This window comes from Aulonocara sp. 'chitande type north' Nkhata Bay, linkage group LG8 (genome assembly GCF_057382095.1).
Source record: "Aulonocara sp. 'chitande type north' Nkhata Bay isolate Kocher_YH1m ecotype deep benthic linkage group LG8, A_spYH_male_GT1.1, whole genome shotgun sequence".
Lineage (NCBI taxonomy): Eukaryota > Metazoa > Chordata > Actinopteri > Cichliformes > Cichlidae > Aulonocara > Aulonocara sp. 'chitande type north' Nkhata Bay.
In genome coordinates this window covers 18515937-18535146 of record NC_141351.1, presented here as the reverse complement: position 1 = coordinate 18535146, position 19210 = coordinate 18515937, and the positions used below count along the sequence as shown (strand labels likewise).

The window sequence follows — 19210 nt, the reverse complement described above, 5'->3', positions numbered from 1 at the left end:
AAAGAAGCCCCCAAAATCCGCTTACAAGAAATATGCAGTGGCCCACATGGGCAAAGCAAATCCCTTGAAAGAAAATTTTGATGGTCAACTAAGAAAAAGATTAAGCTGTAGTATATTTTAATTGACCACAATGGCAAGAGTAATTTTTTCAAAATAAACATGAGGTTTTCAAACAGATGACGTACGTACGACGTGCACTTTTTTTGTTGTAGCTATCTGTCTTAACAGCAGCTCCACTCACACTAGGAAGCTGATTAGCAAGGCTGACTCTGTGCTGCAGACGTGATTTGAAGTTAAAGTCTGTAACGGCTCCTCTCTGTCTATTGAGGACACGTTTATCCTGTATTTGCTGCTGCAGTCTCAAAAAACGAACTTAATAGAAGTGCAATAATAAAAAACACAATTTTTAATTTCCCAGGAGACTTCAGGGTATATTTTGCATGTCCTTGGATTTCATATTACATCATTTTTGTCTGAAGTCCATTTAAAACGGGTACAACCCAAACTTTATAGTCAGGAGGCTTTATATTTGCTATTAGCCTCTGTTTCAATGTATTGTATCACAACGGTAGCGTGGCCGAGCGGTCTAAGGCGCTGGATTAAGGCTCCAGTCTCTTCGGGGGCGTGGGTTCGAATCCCACCGCTGCCAGAATATGTTTTTCCCGTTCTATTCGCGAAACAATTTTATCTGAAAACTTAAATTGTCCACAAGTAATACCTAGGTAATACCTAGGGGTAGTTGGTTATGAATGAACAGCGTACTAAAATAATGACACAAGCGGACTCGCTGTGCATTATGGGCGCGGGCTCCTCCCCACGTGTCTGTGTGGAGCAGAGTCAACATGGTATCACAGCAGCAGTAGACTACAGCTGTCTTGAGTTAAACTCCACTTCAGCAGCAGCTCTCCGCACCACGTTCCTGGGCTAGCTACACCCGGATGAGATAGCTAAAGCTGAACGGTGAAGTGTGCAGGTGAGGGAGGAATCTGCTATTCTTACATAAAGAAGAGTTAAAATCAGGCCCGCTGATTGAATCTGTGTTATTTTAACTAAGCACGCCATGCTAAGCTAGCTCACGCTAGGCTACATTTGCTAGCTACCGCCTTGGTAGCTAATATTGTTGCTTGTACGTTTGTTTACAGGAAACAGACATCTTCAGCTTAGTGCTGTGTATCCTATCTTCTTTATATTGGTGTTGTTTTTACATAGGAATAAAAAAAAAAAAAGCACCCGCTGTGTTGTGTAGGCCCTGTGATAAATGCTCGCAGGGTTTGCTGCTAATGGAGCTAACTTAACCATAAACACTCTATATAGGCAGCCAGTAAATTGGCGTCATACTTTTTTTTTATTAGCTTGACACAGTGTTTGATAGGGTTATGTTTCCACGAGGAGGAGTCTTTTACTGCTGTGTTGCATCATGTGGATTTTACGTGTGTCCGTGAAAGCATCACATGACAGGCGGCACAATCACCATAGGAAGTTGACTACTTTAGCATCTTATGGTTTACTTGTTGAGTTAATTGAAGAGTATCGGCTATTACCAATACTGACACCTCCTGATTGAACTGTGATGTAACTGTGATGTGCAGGATCACTAAGTTCCTGTCATCTGGTGCCTTTGTTGCCTGCCTGGGTGTAGCCACTCCATAACAGTAACAGGAGTGTGCAGCCGGACATTTAGCTCCTGTGACCCAGTTTGTTTTTTATTTTTCCAGGTTGCACCCCCTTCCCCTCTCCCCCAAGATTTGCCCATCTCACCTTCTTGCTCTGATCACATCAACATGGCCAGCGGTGATGATGACGACCCCATTATAGAGGAGGTATGTTTACAGCCTTAAGTGAAAGGATATTACATGTCTCACTGACCTAATAAAGTATGATACAGCATTTTTTCTGCCCTGTGCACCTTTTATTGCTGTTCTGCGTTTATCAGTGTGAACAGCCTCACGGGAAGTAAACAGTTCCCAGGTGTTTTCCATGCATAGTCTCTGTTAGGTGTATTAACAGAATCAGAATCAGAAAGGGTTTTATTGCCAAATGTTGAGCAGGTTTACAACATTAGGAAATTGCTGCGGTGCTTCAGTGCAAACATACTGTCATAAAAATATAAAAATAAGAATAAGAATTAAAAGTGCTAAGTGGATAGATATATACATGATATATACATGAGTGCAGGTGGTGATCAGTGCCAAACATGGAATGATGCAGTGAACACAGCGTAGGGTCATGTGTTAGTGGTGGGAACAGTCATACGGTTATTGTTCATGTGTCCGACAGCAGAGGGGAAGAAACTGTTCTTATGGCGAGAGGTTCTGGTGCGAATGGACCGGAGCCTCCTGCCTGAGGGGAGCAGGTCAAACAGACTGTGTCCAGGGTGAGAAGGGTCAGCTGAGATCCGAGCTGCACGCCGCAGTGTCCTGGAGGTGTACAGGTCCTGCAGAGATGGGAGTCTGCAGCCAATCACCTTCTCAGCAGAGCGCACAACACGCTGCAGTCTCTGTTTGTCCCTGATAGTGGCTCCAGCGTACCACACGGTGATGGAGGAGGTGAGGATGGACTCGATGATTGCAGTGTAGAATTGCATCATTGTCCGTGTTGGCAGGTTGAATTTCTTCAGCTGCCTCAGGAAGTACATCCTCTGCTGGGCTTTCTTAATGACGGAAGTGATGGTGGGCTCCCACTTCAGGTCCTGGGTGATGGTGGTACCCAGGAAGCGGAACGAGTCCACAGAGGTGATGGGGGTGTCAGTCAGGATGATGGGGGGGAGTGGAGCTGTGTGCTTCCTGAAGTCCACAATAATCTCCACTGTCTTCTGGGCATTCAGCACCAGGTTGTTGTGGCTGCACCAGGACACCAGACGTTCAACCTCCCTCCTGTAGGCAGACTCATCCCCGTCCGAGATGAGTCCAATAACGGTGGTGTCATCTGCAAACTTGATTAGCTTGACAGACTGGTGGGTGGAGGTGCAGCAGTTGGTGTACAGGGAGAAGAGCAGAGGAGAAAGAACACAGCCCTGAGGGGAGCCGGTGCTGATGGTCCGGGAGTCCGAGACATTCTTTCCCAGCCTCACATGCTGCTTCCTGTCCGTCAGGAAGTCAGTGATCCACCGGCAGATGGGATCAGGCACATTCATCTGGGAAAGCTTGTCTCGGAGATGGTCTGGAAGGATGGTGTTGAAGGCAGAGCTGAAGTCCACAAACAGGATCCTGGCGTAGGTTCCTGGGGAGTCCAGATGCTGCAGGATGAAGTGTAGGGCCATGTTGATGGCGTCATCTACAGACCTGTTGGCTCTGTATGCAAACTGCATAGGTAATGAAGTCACCTGGCAGCAAATATCAGCGTTTATACTCATAGTTGTAGTGTGAATTTTACATATAGTCGTCATTGGCAATTTTTGGCTTTTAATTATTTCTTTGAAGTGATCATTTTCCAGGGTGGAATGATTGTACAGCATACATATTTAATGACTTTAAATATGTACTTTAGTAATTGGTGCTGAAGGTTCTACAGTGCCTTTCAACTTGACAGGGACACAGTTCATTAACTGCTTAGTGATCATGGCTTGACTACTTCTGGCAGCTGATTTTTCAGCAGGAAAAAGATTTGTTTGAACTAAGTGGAGACACGGCTGATTTTAATAATCTATTATTTACTTGGTGGCACGGTGGTTAGTTGTGAGGCACTCCTGCCTCTCAGCAAGAAGGTCATGAGTTCGAATTTAGTATCTTTCTGTGGGTTTTGCATGTTCTCTCAGAGTGCTCGACCCACAGCCCAAAGACACGCTGTCTCTGTCTACATAAACGCACCACAAAGAGGCTACAGGCGTTACATTAAATTATGCGGATTAACTGCTAACGAAGTCTGAAGACAACTTTAATACTTTGTATTGCAGTGATACCTGCAGCACACAGAGGTGAATCTAAAGAGGGCATGGGGTGTACTAAGCCATATTTATTTAAAGGCTCTCCTAACAAAATGTTTAGAATCAAAGAAAAAAACAGGGCTCGCAAAATTGCTAGCTCGACGTCCCAGTGCTAGCGATTTTTTCCAGTCGGGCTACCAAAATCTATCTCAGCCCTGCCCGTCGGGCTATCATAGGAAGGAAAAATATATGTCAATGCTTTTGCATTCTTTCGAAAATGTAGCTGAGTAATTCTGTCATTGACATCGATGAGCCACTGTCAATATGTGACATTGAAATCACGTTTGAATTTGCGCTTGTTTTATGCTTTCACTTTACTTTGCGATCGCGTGAACGGTGTGTAGAGAGCGACAGCACTGATTGGTGAGTAACGATAATTTGCGCACCAATTCCTCTGACATCGTCTTATCACTCATTAGCTTACTATTCAAACGTGACAAGTGAAATCTCCCGCAGCAAGCTTAAACATGTGAGAGGTTGATCGCGCAGAGAATCGCTGAGCGTTATGAGTGCGCGTGTGTAAAAGCAGCAGGATTTACGCCGGTATTTTAGTTCTGCTCAGCCAAATAAGAGAGGTCAGGGTGAAGAAGGGGCAGTCAAAGAAATGCCGACCACAAAACGGAACAGTTATGACAAATCAGACTATGAGGCAAAAAGAAAGCGCAGCTTTTTTGGTTTCATGGACAAAAGAATTTCTGTGGCTGGAATATGACGAGCTAAATAACATGATGTTCTGCCAGGTGTGTTGTGAGTTTCATTCGATTTCTGAGTCGACAGGCAAACTGAATTACTTAAATATTCAAATGCTGCAGCCCTACTTGTCTGTCTCTCTGTGTTAGCCCTGCGACAGACTGGCGACCTGTCCAGGGTGTACCCAACCTCTCACCCTGCTATGACCCTGAGTTCGGGAACTTTGGAGGAAAGTCTGGTTTGGCTGTTGGCTCCTGACGTCAGCCTGTTTGACTTTGATCTATGTTTGTGTTTTTTCTAGATCGACGTGTACCTCGCCAAAAGCCTCGCAGATAAGCTGTATCTTTTCCAGGTGAGCTTTTCCCTTTGTAGTACCCGTGCACTGATGAGCACGACCTCACGAGCCCACATGTGAGCAGTTTCTCTAACTTACCTGGACCGTCTGGGGTGTGATTGATGTTTAATGTTCAAAGAGTCACTAATTGAGTTCACCGCTTTCCCCTGATGCAGTACCCTGTGCGACCAGCCACCATGACCTATGATGATGTCACCCACTTGGCGGCTAAGATCAAACCCAAGCAGCAAAAGGTAATCAGAAACTTGATGTTGATGTATTTTGTGTTTTGTTGAAAATGTGTTTCTGTTTCAGGGGAGATGTGTGAATAGGAGGAAATATTAAAGTATTGGATATCACCAATTTCTCAAGTTAATTGGTTACATCAGGTTAAATTATAAGATAAGATTTTTTGTATTACAAGTTTTCAGAAATGTTGAAAGTCATTAAATCGGGTGTTTGTAGTTGTTTATCATTTATGTACGGCTCCTTATACAGGTGGAGCTGGAAATATCCATGGACACAGTGAGCCCAAACTACTGTCGCAGTAAAGGAGAGCAAATCGCCCTAAATGTGGACGGCACGGGTTATGACGAAACCAACACCTACTCTGCGTATGTTCTTTGATTTATACATTCTTCTTTGATTCAGGTCCTGCTTCTGGTCTGACTGTTCAGTTTTTTCCCCCTTTCTAGTAAAATGATGGACAAGCAGACCTTCTCCTCCATCCAGGCCACCACCAACACCTCCAGATACGCAGCTGCTGTGTTTCGCAAAGGTCTGACCTGATTAACGGGTTCAGCAGCCCGTATAGTACATTGTGGCACCATGTTTGTGTTTTGGCTTTGTGACCTCGCACCAAAAGATAAAAACAATCAGCCATTGAACCACACATATTATGATGAGTCCACTCCAATCAGAGTAGGATTTATGACCTGGTTGTTTTATTGATGGCGTTAACAGGTGAGCTTCACGTCACACCTCTGACTGGAATTCTTCAGATGAGGCCCAGCTTCTCTTACCTGGACAAGGCCGACAACAAAACCAGAGAGAGGGAGGCGGCCAATGAAGGTGTGCCTGCTTTTCTTGTTTTCCAGATTAAATTCTGAGAAGGATTATTTAGTATACACAGTTTATCTTTTGTTTGAAAACCTTAATCGTTTACTCCTAGAAAACCTTGATCTTTCCTGAACTGAGTGATTTTTGTCGTATTCCATGCCTGCTTACAGAACAAAATGACTGTGTGTGTGCATCAGATGTTAGTGAGGATAGTTTCTGCCTGTGCAGCCAGCCTTGGGGAAAACCCCAGAAACTCTTCACTGAGGTTTTACAATTTTCTATTAGGGTACAAGGGAGGCAGCCAAATGTCATCCTTACTGAAGTTAAGAATGAATAAAATGAGTTTGTAGCTCTTCTTTACATTTTTCCAAGTGGCAGTTATAAGAAACTGGGACTGTTGTGGAGGGTTTATTGGTGTGGACCTCCACAACAGTCCCAGTTTTTTAATATTTGCCCCTTGGAGAAATTAATTCCCCATCCCTGCTTTAAAGCATGTTATATGTTTATTTTTAGATGTTTCCTCAAACATCATGGTAGGAGCAGGTATGATTACAGTTATTTGACCAGAGTCTTGTGTGTACAGGTGGAGACTCCTCCCAGGATGAAGCTGAGGAGGAAGCCAAGGCTATTACGGTAAATGCTTAAACACAAACACTTACGGTCAAGCTCAGGCGACCGTGGCTCAGGGGGTTGGGAAGCGTATCTGTAACCGGAAGGTTACTGGGCTGTCTGTCCTGGTCGTTGTGTCCTTGGTAAAGACCAGGGTAAAGACACTTTACCCTACCGCCTACTGGTGTTGGCAGCCTTGCTTCTGTCAGTCTGTCCAGTCTGGCTACAACTGTAGCTTGCCTCCACCAGTGTGTGAATGTGAGAGTGAATGAATAGTGAAAATGCAATCCATTATCATAATTACACTGATTTAAGTTCTCCTGCTCGTGCTCCAGGTGAGGTTTGCTCGTCCCGAGTCGGAGCAGGCCAGACAGAGGAGGATCCAGTCATACGAGTTCCTTCAGAAGAAGCAGGCGGAGGAGCCCTGGGTTCACCTGACCTATCACGGAGTCAAGGTAGAGGGAGTACTCACCATTGGGATGAATTTGTCTCCTTTCATGAGCGCTGACGTTATGAGATTTGTGCTGGTTATGCATCATCATAAAGCAGTTTGTGTTTGCAATATCGAATTCAGGGCGGGCGCTCGGAGCATGAAAGGCAGTACCTGTTCTGTCAGTCAGTGGATGCCTCGGAGAACTCTGAACTGGTCAAAACTCCAAAGTGAGTACAAATAAATAACTTCTTGATACTTGTGCTTTTTTTATTATCTGAATTAAATTGGATGTGTAGTTTATTTCTTAGGCACTGATGAGCTGTATGTTGATGCAGTTTTAGTTCTGCTGCTGTTCTGTTCTCCTCTCTCACTCCTCTCTCATTTTCTCAGGGAGTATCTGGCGATGTTGATGCCGCCTCTTGCAGAGGAGAAAGTGTAAGTGTGCCCCTCTCTTCTGGCACGTACATCTGCATGCCAACTCAGTGACAGTCTGTGAATCGTATCATTAACTTGCTTTCCTCTCTGTCAGGGTGAAGCCTGTGGGTCCCAGTAATGTGCTCTCTATGGCCCAGCTCCGCACTCTGCCACTCGGAGAGCAAGTCAAGACTCTGATGAAGAATGGTAGGATAACATGATAAAGAACAGCTTTTTTTTAATTTATTTTTTTACAATGTATTGTTATTATTATTTTTTAACACACATGCAAACATCCATGGCACTCAACATTTCCTGTGCAGTTTTTCTTTGTACCACGTGGGGGCACTAAAGCATAAACGGCAACATCATCATCCTACCATTCATTTCGCTGTCTCTCCTCTCCAGTGAAGGTAATGCCATTTGCTAATTTGATGGGCCTGCTCGCGTCTGGCACAGACTCGACCTCAGTGCTGCGCTGCATCCAACAGGTGGCGCTGCTGGTTCAGGGGAACTGGGTTATCAAGAGGTAAGACCAGGAATCTTCTATCTAACTGAAACGTTAAAATGAACCACAGGTCAAGCAGGTCTTGTCTAATTCCATGTTTTTATATTGAGTGGGAAATGACTGATGTGGGTTTTAAATGTTCCTCCACAGTGATGTTCTGTATCCCAAAAACACCTTCAGTGCTCACAGTGGTGTTCCTGCTGAGGTGCTCTGTCGTGGCAGAGACTTTGTGGTGAGCTTCTCTCAGTTGTTCCTCCTTTAATTAAGCTACAGCATAATGCTTGACAGGCACAGTTTAAGTCATCTTTTCATTTCGTAGATGTGGAGGTTCACTCTGGAGCGCTCTGTGATGAGAAAGGAGATTGCATCAATCATCAAAGTAAGGACGAGACCAAAATGAGATGCTTGATTCAATGTTTCTGTTTGTTAGTAACCGAAATGGCTCAGGAGAAGTAGCTGTGCAAAGTTAATTGCTTAGGCTGCGTTTTTTATTTATTTATTTTTAATTAGAGGTTCATTGCACTTTGAATTAGTCCTTTAAGTTGTGTTGCATCCTCGACAATCAGGATGTGGAAGGATGCTGTTGTTGGGTCTTTAATGTCCCTCAGTGTATTGCTTTCTTTTGCATTTGTGACCTGGAAGCTGAAGTTGTTCGGTACATTCAGGTAAAGAGAGCTAACACCTTCCTCCTTCTTCCTTCAGCTTCCCCCAGAAGACGTGAAAGAGTTCCTGGAACATGTGGCAGCTCCTCGGGCAAACCGGGGCTGGGAGTTCCTGTTGCCTACTGATGTAGACTTTATTAAGAAACACCCAGATGTTGCCCACAGGCAGAACATGTTGTGGCTTGGCATCCAGAGCAAGTAAGCGACACGTTGAAAGGGCAGCACATCAGTAGTTTAGCACTATTAAATGTTTTTGCTGCAGTGGAATAATCTGGCTTGTTTATTTTCCTGAAGGCTGGAAAAGGTGTTTAATTTCTCTAAAGAAGACTTTGTGCCAAAGAAGTCCGCTCAGCCTGGTTTGTACTGAGTTACATTTTGTCAAACACCCCTGAAATGATATCGGTATACTCTGCGGAGCTTATTCAAGTGATCTATGCGGTGTTTTCTAGATCCTGTCCACATCAGCGGGCAACAGCGTCTGAAGATGGCTCAGGAGCGAGTGCAAGAAAACCAGTCGACTCTGCAGAAGGACCTGGAGGACAGACGCGCAGGAAGCAGCATCCACATCAAACAGGAGCCCGTCAGCAACAGTGAAGACGAGCCAATGGACACATCCTGCTCCTCCTCAATCCCCAACGGTTCTCTCAATGGTTACCCCAGTGCCACCTCCCCCGACTTTGATCACACCAACGGAGGGAGTCCCGCCAACACGGCGTCCCCGGAGCTGCAGGACTTTGTGATAAAGACTTTCCGGAAGCATTTTGTGATCACGTTGAATGAGCTGAAGAGGCTGTTTAACCTCCACGTGGCGTCCATACCGGTCGGCCGGAGCGTCTTCCACTCCATCTCAGATCACATGCTACAGGACGCCATACTGCTCAGCCAACAGTGCAAACAGATAATGGTGCCTGTGAGTCTTTTTTGTATGTCGTTTATTGGAATGAAATGCACAAAATTATCACAGAAATGTTTTGGCTGTTGCTGTGCAAGAGTAGAAATGGCTAATCCGAACATCTGGAGTCTGGTTTAGTGGACTTTTATCTAAACATCTACGTAATAACTTCTAACCATCCATCATCTTCCTCTTAAACACAGTTTGGTTGTGCTGGAGGCAGACTAAGCAGGATATCCCACACATCCTTCTCCCCATCAGTGCTTCGCAGCTCCTCCTAGAGGATCCCGAGGCATTCTCAGGCCACATGATATACACTCAACAAAAATATAAACGCAACACCTTTGTTACTGCTCCCATTCCCCATTGGATGGACGTAGAGACCTAAAATTCATTCCAGATACGCAATATAACCATCCCTCCCAAACAGTGGTCACAAATCAGTCCAAATGTGTGGTAGTGGGCACATCTGCTATATTGAGATAATCCATCCCACCTCACAGGTGTGCCACATCAGGATGCTGATCTGACATCATGAGTAGTGCACAGGTGTACCTCAGACTGCCCACAACAAAAGGCCACCCTGGAATGTGCAGTTTTGTCTCACAGCAAAATGCCACAGATGCCACAAGCAATGAGGGAGCGTGCAATTGGCATGCTGACAGCAGGAATGTCAACCAGATCTGTCGCCCGTGCATTGAATGTTCATTTCTCAACCATAAGCCGTCTCCACAGGCGTTTCAGAGAATATGGCAGCACATCCAACCGGCCTCACAACCGCAGACCTCGTGTAACAACACCAGCCCAGGACCTCCACATCCAGCAGGTTCACCTCCAAGATCGTCTGAGACCAGCCACCCAGACAGCTGCTGGAACAATTGGTTTGCACAACCAAACAATTTCTGCACAAACTGTCAGAAACCGTCTCAGGGACGCTCAACTGCATGCCCGTCGTCCTCATCGGGGTCTTGACCTGACTCCAGCTCGTCGCCGTAACAGACTTGTGTGGGCAAATGTTCACATTCGATGGCGTCTGGCATGTTGGAGAGGTGTGCGCTTCACGGATGAATCATGGTTCACATTGTTCAGGGCAGATGGCAGCTGAGAATGTCCCAGTTCTTGCATGGCCAGCATACTCACCGGACATGTCACCCATTGAGCATGTTCGGGATGTGCTTGACCGGCGTATACGACAGCGTGTACCAGTTCCCATGAATATCCAACAACCTCGCACAGCCATTGAAGTGGAGTGGACCAACATTCCACAGGCCACAATTGACAATCTGATAGACTCCATGCGACGATGTGTTGCACTGCATGAGGCAAATGGTGGTCACACCAGATACTGACCGGTTCTGGGTCCCCAGACCCCCAATAGCGCAAAAAACTGCACATTCCAGGGTGGCCTTTTGTTGTGGGCAGTCTGAGGTACACCTGTGCACTACTCATGATGTCAGATCAGCATCCTGATGTGGCACACCTGTGAGGTGGGATGGATTATCTCAATATAGCAGATGTGCCCACTACCACACATTTGGACTGATTTGTGACCACTGTTTGGGAGGGATGGTTATATTGTGTATCTGGAATGAATTTTAGGTCTCTACGTCCATCCCATGGGGAATGAGAGCAGTAACAAAGGTGTTGCGTTTATATTTTTGTTGAGTGTATAAGAGAGGCAGTTTTCTTGCAAAGTGCAATTGCAGAATAGTGCCACTAGATGGCGCCTCCCTCATTTTTGTTTTTGAGCTACTATAAAGAGGTTTTTTTCTTTATTATTATTTTTAGGTGTTTGGGTCTTTAGTAGTTAGTGCAGTGAAGAGGAGACAGGACAGCGGAGCGAGCGAGTAGGAGAACATGCTGTAAAGGGCCTCGGGCCTGACTTGAGCCCGACCACTGAATTTAGTCTTTCAGCATATGATCAATCTGTGAGGAACATCAGCACCGCAGAGAGAAGTTTATATAAACTCAGCAAACAACATGTGACTGAACCATGCTGCTAAAATGGTTTTTAATGGGACATTTGGCTATTAACTAGAGACTTTGTTTAAAGCTGCAACAATCTGTAAACCAGTGTCTAGCTACAGTTGAACTCATCTCGTCTCACCTATTGTTGACCCACAGAGAATCTAGACTTAGACTCTGAGGGTGATGACAACATTTTCAGGGGTTTATGAGCAGCAAGAGTAGTTTTGAGTAATCTGGGCCAAGACTTTGTTTCTTTAAAAATGCAGATAAGAATAAGAAACAAAGAGTAGTTAGAGCAGTTAGTAGCAGATGTTTTTATGATGCTATTTGGCAATTGCAGCTCTTCCTTTGCCCTCCACACAAAGTGCTCACTTGCATACAACCAAAGCCTGATCCAACATGATTCGTTAGTACTCTGCAAAGAAACCAGGAAGTGTTGCCCCTTTGGCTACATATTCATCATATTCAAATTAGTTTGTTTAAATATGTCAAAGAGTGATGTGAGAATTTTCAAAGTTCAAACCAAAATGATGAGGAAAAACAACACTGTTTCATAACATGATACTCAGATCATGGCTGAAACATAGACTGTACACAAAGATGGACACAGCCACCCGATGGTCTCTGCAGTTTGCACTTTGAAGCTTCTGTATTTGTGTTTTGCTAGTTTGTGAAGCCAGACTCAGGTGATCATTAGAGGAACTGTTGTTTCATTTTTCAGCTACAGAGTGTAGCACTCCACACAGTCCAGATAATCTCAGAGGACTCCGTCTGAGCAGGCAGTTGAGCTAAGAGCAGGTTTAAGGATCAAATCCTCCTGCCTAACATTTCTGTTTCCCTCTAACTTCAGTTTCCTGCTCAGACCAAAGCAGCCCCAGATGAACAAAAGGTGTTTGGCTTGTGGGAGACCGGAGAGGACTTCGACAAGGTAAACACTCACAGCAATCGCTGAACTTCACAAGAATTTAAAAAAATAATTTATTATTATTATTTTTTAATGAATCAGTGATGTTTCAGTGTGGGCCACGATTGCGTCTGACTGCAACACTAAAGTAAGATGCAGTTCTGTGAAGTGTTTTCTTCGATTTCTGACATAGACTTGCTTTGGTCAATCAGTGTGTGGCATTGCTAATTTATTTAAAACGCTAGTGCAGAATTAAAAAGGGACCAATAAATATCATATAGCCACTACTTAGTTAGCTCAGCACAGCATTTGGAAACAAGGAGAAATAAAACAAGCCACTGAATTTAGCCGATTACATCAAACAAGTTGTGCTTTTATGCGTTGTTACATGTGAAAGCATTTCTTTTGCCAGGAGTTACAAAAACAAGCTGCTACTGACCCAGTCTTGCAATTTATCCATATTTCCTAATGTGCTGATTTAGTGATATTAAGATTTAACTACAAACTGTACATAAAAGATGGGTGAAGCCACTGTGTCACCCATTGGTTTGTAAAATCCTGTTTTGGGGATCAGTTTTAGCATTTTGGCCACCGTATCTTGTTTATTTTCTGCCATCCCCATCTTGGCTCACGTACTCATGTCTTGTCAGTCACAAGTGATTAGCTAATCCCAAGGATAAGCCTCCTCTCTGAGACATAATATGACCAAAATTTCCCAAAGTGAACCATATTTTTCTTTTATGCAAGATGACCTCAGATGAGTGACTGAGCCTATTAAACTAAAAACATGATTACATGGGGCAGAGGGGCGTTTTCCTTGAAATTTGTATAGGACTGGAAGTCAGTGCCCATTAGAAGGAATGAAGGGTTAAGGCACTTCTGTGCAGTTTCACACTTAAGACCCAGAAGCTCTGTATGTCTTTTATACCACCAGTGCGCCCAAGCAACCCTCTGATGTATTTACCACCTTGTTATATGTTGGTAGTCTGCTCACTTCAGGTGTTTCAGCTGCAGTCTGCAGAGTTGAATTCATACTTCTGTGTGGTTTTGTTCTCCCTGCAGCACCGCCGGCTGCTCTATGATGTGTTCACCAAGAACTACCGGGTCAGGAGGAACATAATCCAGGCCAGACTGGCTCAGGAGCTTGGAGACGTGTCTAAAGCTGACATCGACCGGCTGCTTAATGTGAGCCCAGTTCTGAGTCTCAACGTCTGCCTTTCAACCAGATGTTGTCCACTGATCTAACCTGTTGTCTGGTTTTCAGGAGTGCTGCAGCAGCCACGCAGGGATGTGGTACCTAAAGGGAACAATACAGTCCTGACCCCGGGAGCCTCCCCCCATGCAGTCACCCCCAGCCAATCATATCCACTCTCAGGTGTCCCGCAGGAGGGCAGTGGAAAGATGAGAGCCAATCACAGCAGCTCGCCCCGCTCTGAGAGTGGGCGACTAGAGGACAAAGCTGTGCTCAGAACAAGAAGCTTTTCTCATTTCAGCTGAAGCATTTCTGATCTTCGTGTGAGCGCCCTGACTCAGTGGGAGGACTGAAGCTCCCCACGTACTCTGACAGCTCGAAAGCCTGAGAGGGAGGAAAAAAATGAAGAACTAGAAAGATGAATATTTGCGGTTTATTGGTAGTTTTTTTTTTTGTTTGTTTGTTTGTTTTATTGCATTTATGACCTGAAATCTGATTATTCTTTAGCTAAACCTTTTCCACATCAGTTTGCTGTTTACAATTGAAAGCAGCTGTGGCTCAGAGTGCTTTCACTTCACCCCTCCTTGGAAATTTCCTCAGAGAAAAAACACATTTTACTTTATTGCTTCACCAACAAGGCAAATGTTGTTTAAGGCCTTTTAGGCACCAAAATTCTCCCTTAGTTTTTACACTTTCACCAATCTGACTTTAAGGAGTATCAGCTGAGTTTGATATTTTTATTTATTGCATAAAAGAGGAAGGTGGGTTTAAAGGGTTCAATGCTTAGATAAAATATGGCTGAATACTGTAAGAAAAAAAACAAACCAAGCTAAAGTATTAATGAACTGAAATCTCTGATGACTTTGGCAATCGTGGACCTGAAAGCGGCTTCATCAAATATGGTTTCCTACATTTCTGTTATTCAGTCACAAGTACTGATTTCTAAACTTTTTAATGAATGTCGAGGTTTTTGTTGGCTGAATGTAGAGTTTCAGATTTTCCTTTCTTTGAGAGGAACTTTGAGTGACCGATTTCTTGATGAGAACCAATAAAGATGTGATTTGGAATAAAATGTAGATCTGTCTCTGTGCAAACACCAGTCCAGCACACAAACACTGGACCTTCCTAAGTGGCGATGCGGCTGATACGCCCATGTTATCGCCACGTGCTGCTATCTTGAGCCTCCGTCTAAAGTGCCTCTGCCTCACAAGGCATTCAGGACAAACTCCAACCCTTCATATGAGGTAACGCTTTGATTTCCAACACATTGCATTTGTGGACATATGAGCTGAAATTCAGGCCAAATCTGATTTCCTCCATCATCAAATATTCCAAGTAATATTTTTTTTATTGGTTTGTTATTTTGCTCAATAAACACTTTAAATGTTTGATGCCTTTTGTCATTATTGCTGTAGTTTTTTGTGAAATGTGGAACAGGCATTGCTGTATATGGATTTCTTCTAGGTACCAAATCACTCCTGGTGCAGTGTCGTGAAAATCCAAAGAGCATTTGATTTTTTCTTTTTCTTTTTTACAACAGTAAGTCTTTAAAGGAGGCAGTTTTTGGTCATTTCTAGCTCCATTTACTATCCCTCAAAACTCTTCCAAAATATGCAGAAGCTCATGTTTTTTTTCTTTATTATGACCAGCAGGATACTAAAATAGTGTTTTTTATAGTTTCCAAAAACAATCACTGAGGTACATACTGTCTCCCACACCTGTCACTTTGACCTTGCTGAGGTCCAGTGTGGGTGCCACGCCCACGTTGAAAGGGCTCTTGGGAATGATCTTCACCTATGCGTCCAAACTGCAAATGAATCGCGCATGAGCGAAGCCGCTGCTCCCGCACTGACTGTAACGCAGTCAGTTCTTCTTTTACTGCTATGTTGTTTTGTGGATCACAACTACTACTTATAAACACACACACACAAAGTAACTCCACCAGAGTTCCTATTTCGGGTCACCTTTGCCGGTCCAAGCCCAGATAAAGGAGTAGGGTTGGGATTGTGACATTAAAAAAAGCCAATAATTGGTAAAAGAAATGTAATTTGTAGCTGTAAATAAATTGGAAATGGGATGTTTTTTCACTCACTTTCTGTCCCTTCCACGATGTTATTTTTGTCTCCTACACCGTAGGTAGGTTCCAATGACATTAGCATGAGCAATTGTGCCAATGAGGCGATGACGTAATTTAGCGAGTTGTAGCAACTTTTAGGACAGCCAATACTTGCTGACTTACTTACTGAGGAGTTGTGAACACTGGAAGCAGGCACACATTAAAGATAGACACACAGCGTCTATATATATATATATATATATATATATATATATATATATATATATATATATATATAAATAAATAAATAATAAAAAAATAAAATAAAATATACAAACCGGATTCCAAAAAAGTTGGGACACTAAACAAATTGTGAATAAAAACTGAATGCAATGATGTCATGGTGTCAACAAATCCCAGCATATATATATAAATATAAATATCTTTTCTTTTCTTTTCTTTTTGCTGTTTTGTATACTCTATTGTTTTTAACTTATTTACTGTGCAGCACTTTGGTCCTGTGCTGGCTATTTTAAAGTGCTATATATCTTTAACCCTCTGGGCGCTATGGTGGCCATTTGTGCCCACTTAACTTTTCTTTTTTCTCTTAATGGAAATGGAATGAAACTTCCCAAAGGCGTATATTTTTTTCAGATTTTTTTTTAATTTTCAACATCAGCTCCTTAATAATGCCGATAATATACACTATACACCAAATTGTTCCTCTTGCCTCTAGCGTGGCCGTTTTTGACCAATTGAAACCCATTATAACCACCTTTTTTGATTCCTTGCTATTGACAGTACTAAATCATGCAATTTAGGTAAAATTGGTTTCATTCTAAGCTCAACACATGAAAATTGTAGTTTTTAATGTTCCATCACTGCCCTGCACAGAGTTAATGCCGAGTGATCAAGGTCAGCCTTCTGTTGCTCGGCCTCACTTTTCATCCGGGCTTAATGGGCGTCTCGTCACAGCTCTGTCAGCTGAAGCTGTCTGGGATTTTTCTCCCGTGTAGTGAAACGGGCCTTAGGTTTAGCGCTCTCCGTCTCCGCTGCATGAGATCCTTTTTGGCGGGGGCAGTGTGACATCTGTACAATGACCCAAAACATACAGCCAAAGCACCCCATTAGTTTATTATTAGTTTATTTCTTTTTATCTGGGCGATATATTCAGATCTCTGCTTTAGCTGGAAGCAGAAGTTTTGACAGTATGGTAGGTTATATTTAGTGGATTTTTCCCACTTGTATTACAGGTTAAGTCATACATGAATGTATGATGGATAAATAATGTCCATATACAGTGACACTCCTCAGCTAATGTAGGTTGGTCATGACTCAGTGAAAAACATATTGTCCAGAAGTTATGCAAGCTGTGCTCTAAATTAATGGTTACAGCTTTTGGGTAATTAAAAATTAAAAGATGCACATGCGCATTTAAGGAAAAAAATATATATACATCATATTACCAATGCAGTATTTACGATATAAGGAATTATAAATACTGAATCAATTAAAGTCAAATGCATCTTCCAGGGAATACATGCAAAGACTGGATTAACACTGGGGTATAAAAATAAAACGTGATTACACAAGAAAAAAATACCTTACTGCAATTTAAATTGTCCAACTGTGGCCAACGCGCTCCCCCTAGCGGACATATGTGAACATTATACAAGATATCACAAGACAAGTGTTTTAAAGAAAGTAATTTCTCCAGATGTTACAGACTTTGCAGGCAGAAAAAAGCAAACGCACGACGTAAAACACATGCCCTTTTTTATACTTCAGTTAAATTTTATTTTGGTACAAATTAAAACACTTGTTTATCACAAAAACACTTCTTTGGGTTCCTGCAAGTAAGACATTTTGTAAATTCCCTTATATTTCCCTTATAAGTTAGAGATATTTCTGATATCTCTATTTCTTACATCTCTAACTTATATAAGTTAGAGACACCACTGTACTCAATATTAATTTATTGTCCTTCATTTTTCTAGTACATCAAACAAACAGCATGTGGCATTATTTTAAAGACAAACATGTACAGCGTGGGAAATATATGGAATCAAGTACAACGTTTCATATGTGGTTATAAGTAGTAACATAAATATATGACAATTGTTTAAATGGTGCATAAACCATTTATATGCAATTCTAGAGTAACAGTTTAGTTTTCTGAGTAAACAAGAAAATGAAAAAACATCCAATTAGTGTCGTCCTCTTCATCTTCACTGGTGTCTGGACTGCTAATGGCAGTCTGATCTGGATGATGACTCCTCTTTCCCTCACTCCAGTTCCAGCTTTGCAGACCAGTTGCCCTCTGAGTTAAGTTAAGATGCAAATAAGATATCCAATGATCAAAGGTTGCTTTGAAATCTTACCTTGAATCATGAACTGCACTCGGCCTATCAGACTCTTCTAGGAGGCTACGCTGAATTGCTTCTTCAAGAGCTTCATCTTCCTCCAGAAAAAAGAGGGCTAAGTAGACAAGATGGAGATGTGAGGAATCAGAAAACATGTCAGCCTTGAACAATTTCTCACACTGCATCATTGTCAAAAAATATAATGATTAAATGTAAATCTTAAAGTCCCAGTGATTCAACAAAAACAAACATACAAATTGCAAATCTGCATCAAAACAATATCCTAACCAACGTCTGGAATGAAGGATTTCTTTAAATTCTGCCACATTATATGGAAACATCTGCTGTCCCTCTGCCTGTCCCTCATTTTCACTGTCCTGAGTGCAGCCCTCTGTTTCCTGTAAAAAGAGTGAAAAATCAAATGCAAAGCCATCAACTGCATTCTTTTTCTCTTCCAACGTGGCTGTGGTTTGTGGCTGAGCTGCAGGAGAGGGTAGTGGTGTCAGGGGAGGCTGACCACACCTGACGTTGCCGGGACCGGAGGAGAGGGTGGTGTGTGTGCTACAGGAGCAGTTGGACAGCTGTTAAACTGCATTTTTATTGTTTCAGTTTAGCCATCTGATCAGAATGTTTATAGTAATGTAGTCTTCAGATCCAGAAGTGATGGAGGAGTTACTTTACTGTAGTGTTTGGGCTACATCTTGGAGGCTTTGCATAAAGTTAGTCACAAGTTTGGGCCCTAATTTGATCTGAATTCTGCAATAATCTACACTATTGGACAGATAACCCAAAAGATCAGCTCATCTCCTGTGGATAAGGCTATGGTGATAGTGGGGAGGAAGAAGCAAGCACCAGGACAAGAACTATTTGTGGCTAACCTTGCAGTGTAAGGTGTGGGGGTGAAGGGGGATCCAGGGATTGGCGCTCCATCTTAAGTGAGTTCAGCCTGGTATGGTCATGCTTCCCGGGGGATGAATTTCACCTGACTAGTAGAGACTAGTCAGGTGAAATTCATGTTAAGAGTAACATGATTTTACCAGAGCCATGATGAAGGCTGGGGTACAAGTTAGTAGTTAATGTGAATTACTTTGTACGTAGATGTCAACAGACGCAAAGAAGATTCCCTTTTAAAAATTAAAAACTAATAAACATTTACGCAATTAATGCCAAAACGTTCAGACTATTTGACCATAATAAAACTTCC

The 19210-nt window shown here is 42.9% G+C and overlaps 1 protein-coding gene and 1 non-coding gene across 2 annotated transcripts; both read left to right on the top strand.

Annotated features, from left to right (window-relative positions):
- The first annotated feature begins 567 nt into the window (after positions 1–567).
- Positions 568–649, top strand: trnal-aag (transfer RNA leucine (anticodon AAG)). The gene has a single exon. It is a non-coding gene; the product is annotated as a tRNA-Leu (tRNA).
- A 112-nt stretch (positions 650–761) lies between these two features.
- On the top strand, positions 762–14975 carry polr3e (polymerase (RNA) III (DNA directed) polypeptide E). The gene is made up of 21 exons (XM_086304067.1): positions 762–973; positions 1716–1820; positions 4914–4964; positions 5123–5200; positions 5445–5560; positions 5642–5724; positions 5910–6017; positions 6589–6638; positions 6950–7069; positions 7189–7274; positions 7438–7482; positions 7577–7668; positions 7870–7990; positions 8120–8201; positions 8289–8348; positions 8672–8829; positions 8926–8987; positions 9081–9541; positions 12342–12419; positions 13458–13580; positions 13660–14975. The coding sequence occupies exons 2-21, from the start codon at positions 1782–1784 to the stop codon at positions 13714–13716; spliced, it is 2070 nt and encodes a 689-aa protein (XP_086160193.1). The 5' UTR covers positions 762–973; positions 1716–1781; the 3' UTR covers positions 13717–14975.
- The last annotated feature ends 4235 nt before the right edge of the window (positions 14976–19210 follow it).

Bases quoted from the DNA above. Each gene is read 5' to 3' on its own strand.
- polr3e (XM_086304067.1), top strand. From the start codon at position 1,782: ATGGCCAGCGGTGATGATGACGACCCCATTATAGAGGAG. The intron at 4,965-5,122 runs GTGAGCTTTTCC...CCCCTGATGCAG, and splicing joins ATAAGCTGTATCTTTTCCAG to TACCCTGTGCGACCAGCCAC. The intron at 7,991-8,119 runs GTAAGACCAGGA...GTTCCTCCACAG, and splicing joins GGGAACTGGGTTATCAAGAG to TGATGTTCTGTATCCCAAAA.